Source organism: Cottoperca gobio, chromosome 14, assembly GCF_900634415.1.
Source record: "Cottoperca gobio chromosome 14, fCotGob3.1, whole genome shotgun sequence".
Taxonomy (NCBI): domain Eukaryota; kingdom Metazoa; phylum Chordata; class Actinopteri; order Perciformes; family Bovichtidae; genus Cottoperca; species Cottoperca gobio.
The window spans coordinates 21,185,001-21,204,995 of NC_041368.1; the positions used below are offsets into that span (position 1 = coordinate 21,185,001).

A 19,995-nucleotide genomic window follows, 5' to 3' on the forward strand; every position below is an offset into this window, starting at 1 on the left:
CTTCAGACCTCAGCCTACCTACAAACAAAGTGATTGTTGGATTGTTCGTGACAATCTAACAATCCCGTCTAATTTATGCAGGTGTGTGGAAGTGTGAAAGTAGGCAGGGTTTGAACTCTCTCTCTCAAGTTCTCCTTTGTGTTCTTCACACAACTACTTCAGCACTTTTCATGCGAGTACAACACCATACACATCTTCGAGGACAGACTGTACGAAGGTGTGTGCCATTATCCTTATTTGAACAATTAATTGATAATACAAAGTAAAGGACACAGAATTATTTTCTTCTTCTTTCCCCCACTTTCGAGTTCGCCCTTTAGGAACAGGATTAAAAGTGTTGCTGTTAAGTGTAGTCGGACAACATGTCGTGTCTTGACGGTTTGCGTTCTTAAAAACATTTTTTACTGATTAGTCATTACAGCAATTATATTGAAATATTAACAGGTGTCTTATCCTGTTAACAGTATTGGTTAAGTCAAATTTTCCAAAATGATATGGCTGCGGTCGAATAGTAACATAAATATAACATCCTATGTCTTTTCCAAACCACTTTTCCTTGACCTCCCTGTAAAATATCACGAGGTTAAGGAAAGAAGAAGAACTTATGAAAGGACGACCACCAATGCTCAGCGAATCCCAATGCAGTGACAAACGCAATGCTGAATAAGAGTATTCAACCACAGCTCATAGCTAGCTAATCAAAGCTGCACAAGAAATGTCTTATGATGCTTGTGACGCAACAAAATCAAAGTAGATGGAAATAATGAGGAGAGTCATCGAAGTGTATCTGTATAATATTTCATATGAGATCGTAGCAAATTGGTTTCATTGCCGGGAACAAAGCTCCTTCCTTTTAAATGTAGAAAGCTGCAGAGTGGAGCTGTCCAATGTCCCCCCCGACTGTCACTACAGAGGATGAGCAAGTTCAACTTCAAAGGTCCAGATGTACTGTAGTTATATTGTTTTGTTCCTCCTGGCTGTGGCCGGGTGGACAGATTTGCTCCAAAAGGACAGAACAGGTCAGAGAAATATAAAACTAAAAGGTATTACTTGGTGAGGTAACCGAGGGATCACTGATAGGGTTTAACATGTACAATATATTTTGGTTACTCTATGTAACAAGGCTGTAAACTCATCTTTCCGCTTTAGGAAAGGTTCTACAGAGAGAATCATACTCTTCTGCCTCTCTACTGAAGAAAGTCCCTCCCAACTCAAATGAAAATCTAAACAATCATTCAATTGAGGATTTTGATTCGGTTAAACTAAGCTCCACAGGGAGTGTGAGTGCTCGTATCAAATTCCATTTTATATTAAAACTATACAATAAGCCATTTCAATTAATCATCCTGCTTCAGACGTCTTCGGAGCCATTTGGAATAAAGTTGGACGCCTTCTTGACAAGAAAGATTGCAGCCATGGGAGTAAAAGTTTACATAAAATATTATAGAAGTCATTGTGTAAAGGTTTTAAAGAACCTTATTGTTATATTGACTTCTGCTCCCTGGAGAAATTGATTAATACCTTTTCTCCAAAACTTCTGTCAATAAAATCCTTCATTTGCTAAATCCAATGAAAACTTTCTGCTTTTGAAAAATATATATTTTTTCCTTAACGCATGAGACATAACACTACAGTATGTCTGTGGGAATTGAAAAAATGTAATATTTGTAGTCCTAGTTTATTATAGTTATATATATTTTTCTTTTCCTCCCACAGGTGAGTCGATTGTTGGCAGGTGAAGACGTTTTCTCGGCTCTGGACAGCGTTTTGGAGCGGATCAGTGACCTCCAACAACTGGTCTCCACCTGGTCTGAAAATCTATCAGAGGACGACTGTCAGAGAGGTTCCTCCTCCTCTTCTTCCTCCTCCTCCTCTTCCTCGTCCACCTCTTCCTCTTCTTCCTCCAAGGACTCAGCTAACCGCGGCTCCTCTGCAGCCTCCCCCTGCTCCTCCTCCCTCAGCCACATCCACCTGCAGGTGCAGCATCCGGAGGAGAGGGAGGAGGTAAAGAGCCATGAGGAGGTACCTGTGAACAGAGAGGAGCCCAAGACCAGATCACCTCAACCCAGGAGCAGGTGAGAAAACTTAAAAACCGCAATTAAATCAAGTTTCTTTTATAAAGCATATCAAATTTCACAAGCACTATAACTCAAAGTGTTTCAAAGGTGTTGATAAAAAGAGATCAGGGTCATTAAAAAAGACTCAGGAACAGGAGGAGTGACGTTTAGTTTCTCCAAGTAAAGCTTTTTCTTTTTTGCCAAAAAATAATCTGCATTAAAATTCAGTGTCTAAGAAATCCAAACAAATGATTTGAGACTTTAGGTTGCCCTGGACATCTGTAAATGTAAGCCTTTGTGTCCAGAAGAGCACTAATAAAGACAGTTATAGGGATTTATTCCTTCAGGCATCAACCAAAGTGATAGTGGAGTTACAGTTAGGCACTTAAAATAAAAGCAGTAACCTCATGGAGAATAGTTTTGATTGCCTCTTTATAGAGCTGCTTTTATATCTTTTTTTTGTTGCATATTTGTTCTCAATAAAAAGCTATGAGGCCTCTCCTGTAATGTAAAGTCAGCCACATCATCAGTGTTTGCTGACAGACACTGCTCCTTTCCCTCTTTCTGCTCTGTGTATGTTTTAAAGGCTTGGTTTTAATATAGGTGTGTGTCTGAATGTGCACTACACGTGTGTTGTGTCTCGCAACCTGCTTTTTAAACCCACTAGCATCGAGACTCGAGAGACAGGACGTCCTGTTGGTACAGCACGTTGATTAAACTAAACTATTGGATAAATTAAAAGGAATGAAGTACAAATGTTCATGGTCCCCAGAGGATGAATGATTACAATTAAATAAATAACTGACTAATGTAGTGTATACTGAAAATAATACTAACATAGCATGTTAATATGCTGTGTGTGTGTGTGTGTGTGTGTGTGTGTGTGTGTGTGTGTGCGTGTGTGTGCGTGCGTGCGTGCGTGCGTGTGTGTGTGTGTGTGTGTGTGTGTGTGTGTGTGTGTGTGTGTGTGTGTGCGTGTGTGTGTGTGTGTGTGTGTGTGTGTGTGTGTGTGTGTGTCATCCCACGGTGATATTTGAAAAATCCTTTTATCTGCTAAAAACTTGCTTCATCAAGGTACAAAATGGAAATAGACGAGGTCGGAGGTCGGAGGTCGGAGGTCTCGCACGCGGTTCTGTAAATACTGTGTTTATGTGTGTGTGTGTCTGTGTGTGTACTTATCTGTTCTCGCGGCTGTGTGTCCAGCAGAGTGAGCCAGCAGCTGCACTGGTCCAGCGAGCAGAGCCTGCCCTCCTTGCCCTCCAGTCCAGGAGTGGAGAACCAGTCTGTGTCCCAGTTCCTCCTGCTGCAGAAACTCTCTCTGCTCAAACTCACCGCTCTGATGGACAAATACTCCCCGTCCAGTAAGCAGGGCTGGAACTGGTAAGAACGGTGAAAGGACAAAGGTTTTTTTAGGGGGGGGGTGATTTCATGCTTGAAAATACCTGTGAGGGGTTGAGGAGAGGTTAAGGACAGAGTTAGCAGAGGTGGGGTAAAGGTGAGCAACAAAACATTGTATTCTTAGATGCTTTGCTCCTAAACAGCTGCATGGAGAAGCTTCTTCAAGGGAGCAACTGTGGAAAGGAGGGCAGGTGGGTGGGCGAAGGGTATTTCAGGCAGACTATTTAGAAAATGCATTCATTATTCATGGTTCGGGTGCAACATTGCCTCGGCTTTAAAAGAAATAAAACAACAGCAGCGTGCTTTAAGAGGAACAACCTGAGGAAGGACTGCAGGTGCTTCACTTCCTGTCTGTATTCCTGCGAAATAAGCTTTTTTCTGTCGTCCTTTCTGCTCGCTGGTTAACTGCTCAGGCATCGTGAGTTATTTTGGACTGCGTCTCCGTCCTCCCTCAGAAGCGACTCTTCGTTCAATCATATCTATGCAACAGAGGTGGCGAGTGCAAAGTTAGCACGAGCCATAAAGCCACAAAAGTTACATTTATGGGAAGTACGCCAGGTTGAAATAAACCTGAATGATCTTACCTTGACGATGCCAAAACATGTTATATACAATTATGGGTTTTGGAGCTTTTTTACCTTCTCCGGGGCCAAAGAAGATTTGAACGTCTTCCAGGCTCTTTGCAGTCAAATAATCCTTTTGTTTTATTGTTTTTCTCAAAGAAAAATGAAAAGGATATGGTTGATGAAACTGTAATCCTTAATGTTAAAGTAGTGTTTCTGTGTACGTTTAATATGCCAGGCTGAACGCCAATGTGCCGTCCTCTTTGTTTCCCTTTTCTTTATTCTATGCCTCCAGGTTTTAACGACACAATGCTATAAATTGTGGGTAATTCCCTCAGGCAACGTCTGCAGAAGTGTGTTCAGATACGGCTCAAAGTGTCACAGATTTTCCAGGAACTCGCTCTAAAGTCTGTGAGTGCAGAACTCGGGGTTTGGCCTGTATGTCTGTAATGTCCTGAGAGAGGTGGTGAGGGTACGGCAAGCCGTAAGGGACAGTAGTAGCCTGTGTGTTTTAATTTGTTTGCAGACTGTCGAGCTCAAACATTGTTTTTGTTTAAAACGTGGAATGTTTTCCCGCTACTTCTTAATTGTCGTACATGGATTTAATGAGATCAGTGTTTTGCCTCCTACACTGTGTTTGTGGAATAAGCCCTCCTGCAAAATCGAGACAAATTAATTTTAGGAATAATAAAACAGTCCAATATTCTGCTTGTTTACTCTGCTGAACATTTGTTTTTCATGTGTTCGGAGTAAAGACATGACCTGCTTGTTTTTTGCTTTGGCAGAAAAGCAATTAGATTTTTGTACCGGCTGTTATGCTCAATGAGATAAGGCTGAATGTGGGAACAAAATTGAAATTATTCCTCACAGATATTCGTCTTTAATTTTCAGGATGAAACGTGTGTTTGGGGGGAGATTCAGGAAAACAGCCGCTCTGTGGCAGCAGGTTGAAAAGCTTCAGCAAAGCTTTCTGTAGTTGAGTTTTAGCATTTCAAACGGCTCCGTTTTACAGAGGTTAAACTTTAATAAATCACATGAAAGGGAGCGACATAGAGGAGACATCATGTCAGAACTGACCTCTACGAACAAAAGGAAGAACACATCGAGTTAAGATTCAACAAAGCAGGAGTTTTAAATGAGCGCAAACTCTGCAGTGAAGTGACTCGTTCTTACACAAATGATGTGAACGTCATGTTCCTTCAACTCAAACTGGATTATGTGACCGTAATACGACAGACAAAGCGTCCTCTTCTAGTTATCCGACAAAATACATGAAGTTCAGACAAGTGATAGAAGTGTTTAGAGTTCTGGTGCTTTGAGAAAAGGCATTAATGGAGGTGAAATACGAATAACTTCATCTCATTAGTTACACATTGGTCCAAGGTCAAAGGTGAAAGTGATGAGAAAGCTCTGGCGTTGAGGTGAATATGATGTGGCATCAATCTTATCACTAACTCGTCGACAGAAGGCCAATAAACGTCAATGTTTCCCAAAACGCCAAACTATCGCTTTAAGACAAACCGGATCAGCGCAGATGTGTGCTGGAACACCTGACAGCTCGTCCATGTAGACATGCGGCTGAATCCCAAATATTTCATTTGAAAGACAGAGAAAAGTTGCCAGGCTCATAACTTATTTCTACAAGTACGCACGTAAAGTGTGTATAAAACCTGGTCGCTCTGTCACCACAGAACTATTAGTGCAGAAATCTCTCCAGGCTTCAACAATTAGTAGAAGTCTTGTCAGTTCATCACTGATGCCAACGCGAGTGTTAGATTATTAAAAAATACAGCAATTAACTGCTGATCGGGACGGAGGATAGTCTGAGGTCTTTCCTCTAAATAGTTTGTTTCCACTAACCGCTGTTAGAAAAGCGAGAGATGAAAAGAGAGCTGAAAAGAGTGCATGTGTGATATCATGTTCTCTTTGTGCTTTGGTGAAAGCTACAGGGCTAGCATGCGGTTTTATACTAAGTACAGAAGAAGTTTCATTTATTATTGTTAGAATATTCTCTCTCTCCTTTTCTGAACATTATTCTTACAAGGCTGCAGTTCTATCAAGGGTTTGAAACGGGAGAAAAAAAAAGAGTTCAGTTGAGTTTTGATGTCCTCTGCATCTGGAACAACATTCGTGTCTAATGGAAAACAATCGCTGATATCAGAAACTTCAACCGTTCTTCTAAAAGTCTGATCTTTTTGATCAGAGTCCATCGTTTCTCAATGCCTGCAGAGCTCATTTGAAAGGCACACACACACATTCAAGAGATCACGAGGGACTTATGCAATCAGAAAATGTTTATTTGGCTCTTCCTTCAAAAGGAAACGCATCCAACTTCAGCCACGTTGAACTTCTTACACTTGACTGGTTCAGGATACAAATTCCCAGGTTATTAGCGCAACATTTTTCAACCTAACATAACACTAGTACATGCTGTTTGATTGCTTCCTGAAACGGGAGGACTGCAGGATCTAATGGACTCTCTCACCTGCAGGACGGTTCCTAAGCCGCAGAGGAAGACCAAGGTGATGGAGGTGAAAGGTCGTCGCGTTTTTGGGGTTCCTCTGCTGTTCAGCGTCCAGCAGACAGGAGAGCCACTTCCTCCCAGCATCCTCAGAGCGCTGGTCTACCTGAGGACCGAGTGTTTGGACCAGGTAATGCGGCCAAAGACCACAAGAGGCCTGAAGTGATGAAAACACAAAGAGAACACGCAGGCCATATTTAGAATATGGTAATATATAATGAATTAGTACTTCCTGGACTCATGGTAATTCAAGGCAGAACTATTATCAACCAGAGTAGAAGAGATCAGGACGATAGGATCATGTCAAGCACTTTTAAGTTTTGTTATTAAATGTTTTCCTTCTATTCATACTGTGTTCTCTTCCAGGTGGGTCTTTTCCGTAAGTCAGGGGTGAAGTCTCGGATCCAGTACCTCCGAGAGCTGGTGGAGTCTGACCCAGACGGCGTTTCGTACGACGGTCAGTCGGCCTTCGACGTGGCCGACATGGTGAAGCAGTACTTCAGAGACCTGCCTGAACCCATCTTCACCAGCAGACTCTGCGAGTCCTTCCTCCACATTTACCAATGTGAGCAGCCACTACTGTTATCATGGGGCCTCTGTACGAAGTGCCACGTACGATACGGGTGGAAGTACTTGGTTTTAATTTGGCCCCTCCTCTCGTCTTCGTCTTGTTCCTGGACGTTTATGAGTTTTATGAATGAAATGGAGTAAAATGCACTTTGCATTCAGTTTGAACCCAACATGTACAATCTAACAGATGTTAGTATCCAGTCATACGTCAACGTTACGACAACTGGTTATTTTTCTGTTTGCAGACTTTCCCAAGGATCAGCAGCTGGTTGCAGCTCAGGCAGCCATCTTGCTGCTTCCTGACGAGAACAGACTGGCACTGCGGACGCTGCTGTTCTTCCTGCGTGACGTGGTGGCCTGCGTGGACGAGAACCAAATGACTCCAACCAACATTGCAGTTTGTCTGGCGCCGTCGCTCTTCCACCTCAACACCCTGAAGAGAGACGCCAACGCACCCAGGTGAGGACATATTGTCCCCTGCATATCTATTCAGTTACAGTTCGTCTTTCATTTCATTCTGTAAACATGGAGGTCAGGTCTTTTCTAAATGAAGGTCATTTCCTCTCATCTCAGTCAAAGATGGAACAGGATTAAAGGTGTGTTGTGTCTGATGCAGTTACATTGGATCTCTGCTGTTAGGTATAGAGTCCACTCTGTCTCTCACTTGGAGCTTATAACACAACATTTCTCTGAGTTGGCTCATTAACTGCAAATTGTTAATATGTTTTTTTACATGTAGTTTATTTTCTGACAACGAAGCTCATCAGTGCAAGTTTAAAATAGAAAAGAATATACTGGAATTAATGCAAAGCAATGGCTGGAAGATGGAACACGATATAAAAACATGCAGTGAAATATGACATGTGAAGATTACAGAGTTTGTTGTGACATGCTGAACAAGCTGTTGTTCTCTGTGTGTGGGTGTGTGTGTGTGTGTGTGTGTGTGTGTGTGTGTGTGTGTGTGTGTGTGTGTGTGTGTGTGTGTGTGTGTGTGTGTGTTAGCACGTTGACATTCAGGTGGCATGGAAACATATTTTTCTTCCTCCTCTTGTTGCTTCATTAGACGTCATGTTTTCCAAGTCCTCACACACACACACACACACACACACACACACACACACACACACACACACACACACACACACACACACACACACACACACACACACACACACACACACTTTCTCTGAGTAATGAAAAGCTGTCAGCACATTTACGTAACCACCAATTTCCATCTTGCCTCAACGTCACTCCGTGGTATGATTTTCTATCTGCTTTTTATCGGAGGGTGGGGAGTTAGAAACGGGAGAGACAGAGAGGGACAGAGAGAGATGGAGATGGTGGTGCGAGGGGAGAGAATGAGACTGTTGAGGATGATAATCACGAAGCATTTGAACTTAATTATTAGGACACACTCTACCCCATCAGTGTTTGCAGACCCTTCAGAGTCAGTTCACTGTAATTACTCATGACTGCATTCTTTAACATCGATGGACGTGCACGTTGTCGCACCGCTGAGATCGACACTAATGATCATGAAGAGTTACACTTGTGTTTTCCTCTATAAGTTTTGTTATTGTCAACAAATCCGTCTCTCAATACTTCCTCAAACACCTGGTCAATGGAGTTTCTATCAAAGCATTTGCAGGGGACTATTTTCAGCGGTGGATTAATCCACATTTGGTTCTCTTGTGAGTATTTGTGGCAGCAGGACAGTGTGTGTGTGTGTGTGTGTGTGTGTGTGTGTGTGTGTGTGTGTGTGTGTGTGTGTGGGATCGAGTGATAATAAACTGCAGTGTGTGTGTTCATGGTAATGAAGCAGCATGTCACCCGGTGCAGCAGTGAAGCTCGTTGATGTGTTTTTAATAGTTTTTGGACAATAACGAGGCTCTGAGGAAGAAGAGACATCAGGCTTTGATACACACGCAGTACTTGTACTTAGTAGGGTTCAAGCTTTCCCTCCATAGTCTTCGTATGTACTCTTCTTACGTGTTATCCTTCGTCTCGTTTCCTTCTACCCTCATCTTCCCCCGTCATCCCTTTTCCCCTGTATCCACCCTTTCATCATCTCTCCGTCACATCCTTTTGTTCGGCTCCTCTTCCTCCCCTGATATTCCCGTCACATCTCCTAATTGTCCTTCTCATTCTCGTAATCACTCTCCTTTCACTAACTCCTCTTCCTCCCTTCTTATCATCTCCACCTTCCTGCTTTTTTTTCTTTCCTTTCAACCGACTGGACAGTAGATAGAAATGACATAACGACCCAATCAGCGATTTGCGCCTCTCGTCTCCTGGAAGACGACGTCAAGAAATCATGTCCCTCTTCGTGAAGGTGACAAATCGACTGCCGCTCGCAGCTGTTCTCCCACAGATCTACGAAATCTCATCTCTGTGTGACAGAACTCACTACTCCTGCCGAGATATATACTTTTTAATGGTCTCTCCGACCGGCTTGGGTTTTTAAGTGTTTGCGTCTCATCTCCATGTTTTGCAGCACTGAGAAGTCTCTGAGCTGTTTAGTGCGATACAACTCTTGTCTGTCTAACTTTTGTTTTCGTCATTAGAAACAAAAACAAAACATAAAATATACAACTTCCTATCAATTAAAATCAAGGAAACAACTTCCTGTTGTGAACGCTTTTCCAAAATAATCAGAATCCATCAGTTGTGGTAATTGTGACGCAGTGCTGCTGATTTCTGTGTGACTGGCACACACTGCTCCTGCATGAACTGCTGTGATGAAGACATGTCACACCTTTTACATTTCCTGTCAGTGTTCCCAAAAACTGAAATGACTCACACACAAAAACACACTTTTACTTTACTTTGGCTTCAGTCTGTTGTCTGACTTTAATTCAGGACCTTGAACTTGTTAAATGTTGCTGCAGGTCGAGTCATAGGAAGTACAGCCTGGGCCGCCCGGACCAGCGGGACCTGAGTGAGAACCTGGCTGCCACGCAGGGCCTGGCCGACATGATCACAGAGGCCCAGAGACTCTTCCAGGTGCAGACACTGACAACCTGCTGCACTACACGGCACACTGCGTCTCTTCTTTATCCACAGAGTAATATTAAGTAGTATTTAAATGTGTTGTGTTATTTTTTCCCTTTGTTTTAAAGACGTATATTTGGACAAAGAAGTTGCAAGTTAATCATCACAAATAGTTTTTAATGATTATTTATTATCTATACTATGACTTTTTATTTGACATTTTTATGACATATTATACTATGAATTTATTGTAACTTTTTACTATATTACTGATTACTATATGCCATTTTTATTAAATACTATACTATGTTTTTATGACATAATATGACTAAACTCTGACTTTTTATGACATACGATACGAAGACTTATTGTTTTAATTAAGCTATGAATTAATGAATTAATTAGAATTTAATTTAATTAATAATATGACACTATGATTTTTATGATCCATATTCTACCTTTACATTTTTTTAAAGAGATTTTTAATGCAATTGTACTTAACATTTAATATTTTTAAGAAACGATATAAAATGACATCTGTACACCAGTTTATGCAGGGGGAAGGATATGCATGCTTTTTGTGCATAGGCATCGTGTATACATCTGGACTAACGTGTGTTACTGACCAACACTTTGAAGCTGAAGAGAAATAATTAACAAAATAATGTTAAAAAATAACAAAATCCTCTTTGTAGCTTCCAGAGTTTTGGCCCGGTCAGCTTTCAAGTGCTGCAGGCTCCACGGAAGACTCCCTGTCTGAGGAAGGAGAAGGCCGGGTGACCCCCAGTCAGAGTGGAGGAGAGGAGGAGCAGGAGGAGCGCAGGAGCAAGCTGCAGCTGAGCACCCAGCACCTCCTGAAGGAGGCCAGAGAGAAGAGCCGAGGCTGGGAGAGCCACCCAGCTCCAGAGCACGTGGAGCTGGCCTTCAAGAAGGTGAATGGAGGGAGGAGAGAAGGAGTTAGACCTACACACCAGACATTTCACTTCCATAGTACAAACTCATTTAAATCCGGCTGTGAAAGAAAGATAAAAATATTCCTCAAGCAGAAAAAAGAAGTTAAACGTCAGGTAAATACTGAAGTACTGAATAAATACTAGTAAAGAATACTAAATATACATGTGAGGAAATAAAGATGTTTAATGTTGTGGTACAGGAGTAGCTCCATTGAGTTCTTACTCTCTTCCTCCACTTGTCTGCAGATGGACGACGGCTGCCCGCTGTGGATGTGGCGCGGCTCCGTGGAAGTGGACGCCCCCCAGAAGGAGCTGCTCCACCGGCTGCTGAGGGAGCAGGAGCTGTGGGAGGGAAGCCTGCGCCAGGCCGCCGTCATCCAGGCCTTGTCAGAGGACGCCGAAGTCTTCCGCTACGTCCTCCACGGCCACGGCCACGGCCTCGGCCCGGTCTCCGGGCCCCCACAGGACCATCTGCTGCTCAGGTAATGAGGCAAGGTGAGCCCCAAGGCTTCTGGGTCCTAACCTGCTGAGCTCCACGGAGCCAAACGTACTCTGAAAGTTGTCAGTTTGATTTAAAGTCTGTTTTTGTTGTTGTGCACGAGGTTTGATGACATTTTAATCTCACCCTGAAGTCAGATGAGACACGACAGTATCTGTGTTTGCAGCTGCATCACATCATGTGTACCTTTGTCATACTTCCTCTCTTCATGACAGCCAACATGAACTGTGAGTTACCAGAGGAAGACATTACAATCAACACTGCTGCACAACACATTGAAACAAGCAAATCATTTCTGATTGTTGTCACATTCTGGGGAGAGAAAAAGGAATCCGTCTCTAAATCATTTCTGACTTCCTGTCTTCAGCCCCGAGCCCATTGGTTCCTGCCGAAGACATGAATCTTTAAAAGCAGCTGACACATATACAGTTTAATATTTAATGCTTCAGGGTTTTAGCCGAATGCAAAACAAAAAAGTTTAAAGTTTAAATCTTTTAAACTGACATGAGTGGGACACGTATGCTTGTGATTTGAAGATAAACTAAGGTAGCGGTCACATTTGAATTCCCTTCTCAGGACGTGGCAGGCAGACCCGTCCTCCGGCCCTCTGTACCTGTCCTCTGTATCCACGGAGCACCCTGAGGTGCTGTCGGAGGGGGTGAGAGCCCACGTCCACTCCTGCCTCTACGTGCTGGAGCCCACCGGAGCCAGGAAGACCCGACTGACGCACCTCTGTCGAACAGACACCAGGTAAGGACGCACTGCAAGGGAAAGAAGAGCGATGATGAGTTTGAGATGGGTAAAGCTGAGTTAGTGAGGGAGGAGATCCACTCATGTTGAGTAACTGCCAGGATGAAGGGAAATCAGTGGTATTTAATTATCAGGGAGGAAACAGGAAGAGTAGAGACAGGATGAGGCGTGTGAAGGATAACTGCAGGCTGGATACAAGCAGAATTCTGATTTTGCTTTTATAGACATTTAACAATGAAGGAAATACTGAGATTAAGAAGCAGTTTCTCACTGATGTCGATGTTTAGTTTGTGCCTCTAAAAGCATTCAACATTTGTATTCAAATCACACATTTGGCGTCATGCAAGATCCAGCAACACGCGCAGATAACGTCTTGATTTGGAGTTGAATTGTGTTTTAGAAATCATCGGGGTGGAGGCCAACTTTGGAGACGGATATCTGCAAACCTCAGCATATAAAACCAAAATGATTTGCACGACAAGATATTCCAAGGGATGAGGGATTTCTTTTAATAAAGAATAACACATACATTTGCACCACACTGTGTTTAAAGGGCCCGATCTGAAATGCCTCCTGGATTTAAGAGTTTAATGACTTTACAATGAATCAGAATTGTTTGTTTTGCTGTTAGTTGCTGTGTTAATAATTGGCAGAATGTTCCCTTAGGTAATAAAACAATAAGACAGAAGTAAGAAACCAAGGGCACAGTGAGCTGCAGAGAGGCTGGGAGGATGTAAGGCCGTGAGAAGCCTATTAAAAGAAATATCTGGAGAGAGCACTTAGTCTGCCTCATCCTTCCTAATTGAGCCTTTTCTCTGTTTTTGACCTTTGCAGCACAATCACAACCTCCCCGTAGGTGAGCACATGAGCAGGAGGAGCAGCTCTCCTTCTCATGATTCATGCCCTTTGAAACTAAGTTGTTACAGATCTTCTGCCGCTTACATGATCAGTCTGACTCTCGGAGGAGCGCGTTGATTGGATGAAATGAAGCTCTGTGCAGCGGCTCTCTCCCGGAGGCACGGGCTCTCTCCCCGGAGGCACGGGCTCTCTCACGGAGGCACAGGCTCTCTCCCCGGAGGCACGGGCTCTCTCACGGAGGCACGGGCTCTCTCCCCGGAGGCACGGGCTCGTAGCATTCCTGTCATTAAACTGCAACTACGGTTGCGCTTATTTGCGCAGCCCGCGCTGCAGATTTGGTGGATTCAGTTATGAGCACGCACAGTTTCCTCTGCACAGATTGAAGAGATCACAGTGAGCTGTAAAGAGATGAGAAGCTGGTAACTGTGGAGGCTATTACCTGCCAACACACACACACACACACACACACACACACACACACACAAACTGATTGTCAAATACTATTAGTTGTAAGCTCAATACAGTAATCCTGAACCATCAAGGCTTCATGTTGCGCTTTTTATACTTACAGCAAAGTCAAAACTCAGACACGAACGAATGAAGAATGATAAAAGTAGATCTCTGTGTTAACGTCTGACTTTTACATCAGCGTCTCATCATTTCATTTCTTTTGTGATTTACGGATCACACATCCTCAAGGGTCAGTCGTGATTGTGATTGACTAACTTTTCGTCAGCTGCTGTTGTATCCGCGGGATGAGCTTGTGGTAGAAACCGACTGAACTGAGTGGAAATGTGGACTCGTATCATCCAAGAGGGGGGAGGACAGGCAGATATGATCTATAGCTGTGTTATTATCTCAGCAGGCTTTTAGTCGGCCCATTACAACGGCCCTGGAAGCATCCCGTCAGCACACATCCACAGCCCTGTGTGTGTGTGTGTGTGTGTGTGTGTGTGTGTGTGTGTGTGTGTGTGTGTGTCTTTCTCATTTTCTGATGACGAGTGTGTGTGTGCCGGATGAAGACGTGTGGCAGCATTTAGCTGACACTGTTACGCAGTAACTCCGGCCGGACAGCGCTCCTGTCATGTGATCACGTGAGAAAGAAGCGCAAACACCCCCAGAGGGATGAACGGCTCCACTCCTCTCCACTTTCATTTCCTCTCGTCATGACAGAGCTCATGGCTAAACGTCCGTCTTGGGCTATGACATTAATTTGAAGTGCTCGTTAACTTTCAAGGCGAGACAACAGAACCATGGCGTTGGAGGTCCGACAGGCCTGTGGAACAGATCCTATCACCTCCAGAGGAAATGAAACGCGTCGTGGCCTCAGTGAGGGAGAAGCAGACGTGCGGAGTCTGACACTAAAATACAGAGACGCAAACAAATCCAACTTTTACGAGTGAATATTGCAATGTGAGCTTTTCCACGGCGGAGAGTTCCCTGCGTGTTTTAACTGAACTCCACCTTCTGGTATCGGCTCAGCTCGAGGCGGTGCCAGAGAAGGCTCCAGGTATTACGCACAACTTCTGCTTATGGAGCGAGTGGAGAGGGAATATTAAGACAGAGCAGGTAGAGCTGGTAACATTAATGGATTTCTGAGAGCCACTTGTAGATTTTATTCACACCTTTTGCTTTTTCTGCTACGATGTCTCAAAAATACTGAGTGAAATATTAAATGAAATATAAATATAAAGTAGACTAGAGAACATGTTGCGATGGGATCTCACCAGCTGCGATGGTGAATCTATTTCCGCTCCAACACTATTTAAATGTGAGTTATTTCTTGACTAATTACTTTATTCAAGATTTAGTTTGAAGATTTTGACAGACATTCAAAAACCTCAAGAGAAGCTTTGAATATAAAATGAATGACATTCACTAGAGCCCTATATTAAATATGAAATATTTCTATTCAGTATCATTACAGTAGCATTAGAAGATATCGAACAGTATTAATGGCACAACGTTTACTTCTTTCCCTGCAGTGTTTTAAAAATGTACACGGGACAAGATATAATCTTTCATCTTAACCACAGTTTGCTACAATTCCTGTGTGCAAAAAGTGGTTTAATATATATGATATTAAATATTAAGGATTTGCTTCTTGGCTCATAAATCTACAGTTGTGGAATTGAACATTTCAAGTTATTGTCTCTTCTTTGTCGTTTGTCTCCCCGTCTCTCAGAGGCCGGTCCCAGGAGTGGCACAGCAAAGTGAGCGGACGTCTGCTGGCCTCCCGGCTCCTGGCCATCAGGGACTCCTTCAGAGCCGAACACAAAGAGACCAAGATATGAGCAAGAAGTGGGGGGGCTGAGGATGATCTCCAGATGTCGTCACCCTGAACTTGTAGCCTGGTTAATATGCATCTCTTCACACCTCAGGGTGGACTGCTGGGGGGGAAATAAGCATCATACAGCATCGAGCTTTAAACAAGTGAGAGCGGAACTGTACGAGTTCCCTTTTCCAGTCAGTCACCTTGCAGAGCGCCAGCAGCCCCCCCCCCCCCCTCCCTGCACGCCCTGCTGCGTCTGTTGCACTTCACTCAAGCTCACAAGACCCCAGAGAGCTTTGACAAAAGACATTTTGATGGGAGGATGAAAAGCTTGACTTCTAACTGAGGGGGGGGGAAGGAGGGCGAGACGGTGCAAGTGGACCGTGTGGTATCAGGAGTCACGGTTCTGCATCGTATTCTTTCCTGGAGCCAGAGAGAGAGAGAGAGAGAGAGAGAGAGAGAGAGAGAGAGAGAGAGAGAGAGAGAGAGAGAGGGGGGGGGGGGGGGGGGGGGAACACGTGGCAGCTGCCTGGAGGAACACAGGAAATAAGGGCCGAGAACATCAGGAAACAGACTTTTAGCCACCAGACATTCAATGGAAAGGAAAGAAGGGACGAGGAGAGAAGGCAGCATCTGTACTGACCCTACGACCAGGAGCAAAGCAGTGGGGGGGAACCGGATGACGGGGGACGTTTGAATCCATCCCGTTCAGTGACAGGACACACACGTGTGACAGTTCAAAGACGAGCGATATCTACCTCTCCACAGTTACACGACTTTGACGCAGGACAAAGTTGCGATTTGACGGAGGCGTCGTGGCGCGGCGGGGAGCGCGCCTTTTGTGCGCGCTCCCCGGCTCTGTGACGAATATCCAACCAGACGTCTCTCCCTCCAAACTTCCAGATTAGTTTTTTTAACATTTGTATTTATTGGTAGTGCGTCTCTGCGCTTGTACAGTCGTGTTACTTTACTTTCTGTGTGCGCATGTCAAAGTCATATTCCAGATTATTTAACTTGACGCATATCTTAAAACAAATCTTATATCTAAAAAACACAAATCTTATTTAATTTCGAGCTTTCAGAAAATGTTTGTGTGAGTGTGAAATCTAAATGCATCAGAACCGAACGCCTAATTAAAATGTTTATTTCTCTCTGAAGCCGTTTCCTGTTGTCTTCTTCTAGTTTTGTTTCCTCTGTGACTCTCTAAGTGCCAAACAGATTACTGACTGTAATTTCAGAGGAAGGTGGGGGGGGGGGGGGGGGGGGGAGACAGCAGGCAGTGTGAAGATGAGGTACCACACTGCGCCACTGAAGCGCAAGAGATTAATAAACCTGGCAGTGTGGTCTCACCTCTTTCCTCATATTCACAACACCCACTTGTATCCAATTTGCATAAATCTTATTTACATATCTTATTGCTTCATCTCTGTATCTGATGGACTCGGTGTCAGGAGGGAGACGCAGATGTCGAACAACAAAATGTGAAGTAAAGAACTGTTCTTGTGGCGAGGACACCACGCCCCGGTCTAAACAGGATTTTAAGGAAGAATGATAATTTATGCAAATTACAAATAACAGGAGCACAGAAGTGCCTGCAGGCAGCTTTCACTTGTGTACGAGTCTGTCCCGTCCATATGGTGCTAAAATACCATGACGTGAACTTGTGATGAACCCGAGGTCAAAGGTCACAGACGATTACTTTGGTGCCTTTAAAGTCTCTCACCCAGAGATCAAGAGGCTTAATCACGTTTTTATAATATTAACCTTTAATCAAAGGACTGTAATGTAAAAGGGTGTTTACATCATCAACCTGTCTGATGCCTGCAAGTAGCCAAACTTTAGTTAATGCAACTTTAAGTAAAAGTACTACAATAGAAAATGCACATTTAGAAGTTTGGAATATTTAATTAAAGTAATCAGCAACTACAGATATCAGTATAGACACACATATTTTAAAATGGTAAAACTGTTTCCTCTTGTGAGGTTTAACTTTATACTTCTACTTAAAGCTGCACTCACCACTTTTGGCCACTAGGGGTCAGAAGAAACAGCGATACACCATAATATTCATCATATTCTCAGTTTCTTTTTACACATTGAGCAATCACAGCAATGTTAGCAAACATTAGGATTCCTGTTGGAATGAATGTTTGTCTCCCCCGGATGAATTGAAGTCTATAACGCACTCTTATCTTAGCACAGGTTTGGTCTCCTCCAGCTGCTCCAAGGGAAACATCTGGCTCTTTAAATGCTCCACGATGTTCACCAGCTAGTCGCTAACTTAGTCTGCTGTTTGGTGCTGGACAGGTGGTGCACAGTTGCTTTATCAGAGCATTTCCCTGTGAAAGCAGCTGCTTGATAAGAGCAGCAACACTCAACCACACAGAGGATGTGCCACGCAACAACAACCAGGAGCTAAGAGGCCGAAACGCTCCGTGTGGGAGGCAGAACTGTAGAATCAGAGTTGCATTGAGCGACATCTTAAACACTACACAAAGTGTCTGTTCCCCTGTTAATCTCAAAGTGCAGCTTTATAGATTTGCATTTAAACAAATGTCTGTTAGATCACTATCTACGCCGAATGAGGAAGCACAAGCGTGACTGAGCCTCTGGTCCGCTGATGCAATTTGCAAAGCTCTGCATCTCTGGAACAGTGAGATCCAAAATAACACACCTGCTTCTACCGCATATCGTCGTAGGCGACGCCAAAGAGAACGAAAACAAAGAGATGGAGACCTTCAACACTTTGCAGATTTCACAGTGGGACAGCCCTGAGCTGTTCTTGAAGATTGCACACAGTACTCGAGTAAACATCCATATTTACCTTCCACCTCAGGTCCGCACGTCTCTGCTGCACCAGCAGGACGCTCCAAAACTCCTCTCCTGAATACTAATTGAGAGGCGTCCCGGACAGCTTCTCCAAACCACTCGGGCCTTCAAAAAAAGGCCGACCTCCCTGTCACCACCCCACCTCTCTAATCCACCTCGAGACATGCGAGAAGGGGAATAAATATCATCTGAGGCCACAGGGTGACGAGATCCGTCCATCCCGTTGAGGCGGGGTTACGTTATTGCTTCCGCAGGTGTTATTGAAGCAGCGTGGCAGGCGTTCTCCTCCTGGAGCAACTGTCAAAACACCTTTAACACCCTCCGTCAGCAGCAGCAGCAGCTCAGGAAAAAAAAAAAAAGGGGGGGGGGGGGGGGGAAGGCAGGCACGACTCTTTTGAAAGCTTAATGAATCTTTCATGAAGCTGCTGTGGGAATTATTGCCTGAGAAGGTACTGAGATGAGCCATACAGTCCTGGGACGTACGGGGATGATGAGAAACTACTAGGAAAGGAGAGGACTGTATTTCATAAGTTTCAAAGATGCGTCACACGCACGAGTCTTCCCCCTCGGCACGGCTTAAGAACTCTTCTAACAAGTATTGAATGTCTTGTGGCGATTCCCGGAGTCATACAACTTTTATATCTATGGAAGTGCACAACTGTCTGCTGGGTACAAGCAGACTTGACAATTACAGTCTTCCAAGGCCGCCTCAAGAGTGCGTGTGATGTATAATTAACTTCATCAAATGGGGTTGTTTGCCTTGCACTTTGAGTTTCTGCAAACAAAGCCCACTAACTCACACGAGTCATGGAAGGCAAAGACTGTAATTGTCGTTATCTAAAACGCAGCTCGAGTTTAATGCGACTTTCTATATGTCAAAGTCTGGAAAGCAGAGGGGCGGATGCTGGGGAAAAAGCAATTAGGGTTGAACTGCATGCACAACTTTTCCTCTCGTCGAGGCTTTCGGCTTCAACTTGTAGAGTTTTTATGCGATTACAGCATCTTACGAAGTCCCTCTGATGGCTGAGGTTGTTGGTGGAAGATGACACAGTCCCGTGGAACACTGGTAATGCTTTAAAGAGTGGCTGTATTCACAAATCACTCCGGGGCTTAGAGTAGCTTCTCACCGGCCAAGCAGAAACAAACTTGTAAAGAAATAAGAGTCCTTTACTTTATGCTCTTAAGAGTCATTCACAAAACATGTCAGTGCTTGACTGTCCCTCCTCCGCCTGAGAGACTGCAGCCACTCAAGTTAGCTGAAGCAGGAAATGCTTGTTGAGTTTTGGAAAAGTTAATAAGGACGCAACCAGCTCGCCAACAAATCCAAAGTGTCCATTAACTCTGGTAGAGCTCAAAAGATTACTTCCTTTCTTTCAAACCAAATGCCAATTCTCTTTGTTTTCTTCCAGCTGCTAAATTGTTTTTGCTGCTTTTATTTGTCTCGTGATAAACTGAATATCTTCACGTGAGAGGAAATTTCAATATATTCCCAGACATTAAATTGATTAACAGAGAAAAGGATCAATAATGCATCAAATACTTCACAAACGCGTGTTTCTCCTGTGACGATGATGCAACTTGGGACAGATTCCTTAAAAAAAAAAGAACTTTTACATTTCTGATTCATCTGTTGCAGACAGCGTTAAAGCATCTCGACGCTGACACCCTCTACAGCCGTGTGCACAACCTTTTTACTGTGCAGCCCTTAAAGCAGACACCATTGTGACACGGATA

At 43.8% G+C, this 19,995-nt stretch overlaps 1 protein-coding gene across 4 annotated transcripts in view; it reads left to right on the plus strand.

Moving 5' to 3' along the window:
* LOC115019108 (rho GTPase-activating protein 7) overlaps positions 1-16,589 on the plus strand; it is an 84,762-nt gene extending 68,173 nt beyond the window's left edge. For 3 of the 4 annotated variants that reach the window (XM_029448469.1, XM_029448471.1, XM_029448472.1), the window contains 10 exons: positions 1,717-2,075; positions 3,261-3,437; positions 6,510-6,669; positions 6,906-7,104; positions 7,355-7,568; positions 9,998-10,112; positions 10,796-11,032; positions 11,300-11,535; positions 12,129-12,302; positions 15,346-16,589. In XM_029448469.1, the coding sequence (XP_029304329.1) occupies positions 1,717-2,075; positions 3,261-3,437; positions 6,510-6,669; positions 6,906-7,104; positions 7,355-7,568; positions 9,998-10,112; positions 10,796-11,032; positions 11,300-11,535; positions 12,129-12,302; positions 15,346-15,454 (1,980 nt within the window). In that variant the 3' untranslated portion in view covers positions 15,455-16,589. The remainder of the gene's footprint in view (positions 1-1,716; positions 2,076-3,260; positions 3,438-6,509; positions 6,670-6,905; positions 7,105-7,354; positions 7,569-9,997; positions 10,113-10,795; positions 11,033-11,299; positions 11,536-12,128; positions 12,303-15,345) is intronic. The other variant, XM_029448470.1, reaches the window with a different exon arrangement.
* Positions 16,590-19,995: the final 3,406 nt, after the last annotated feature.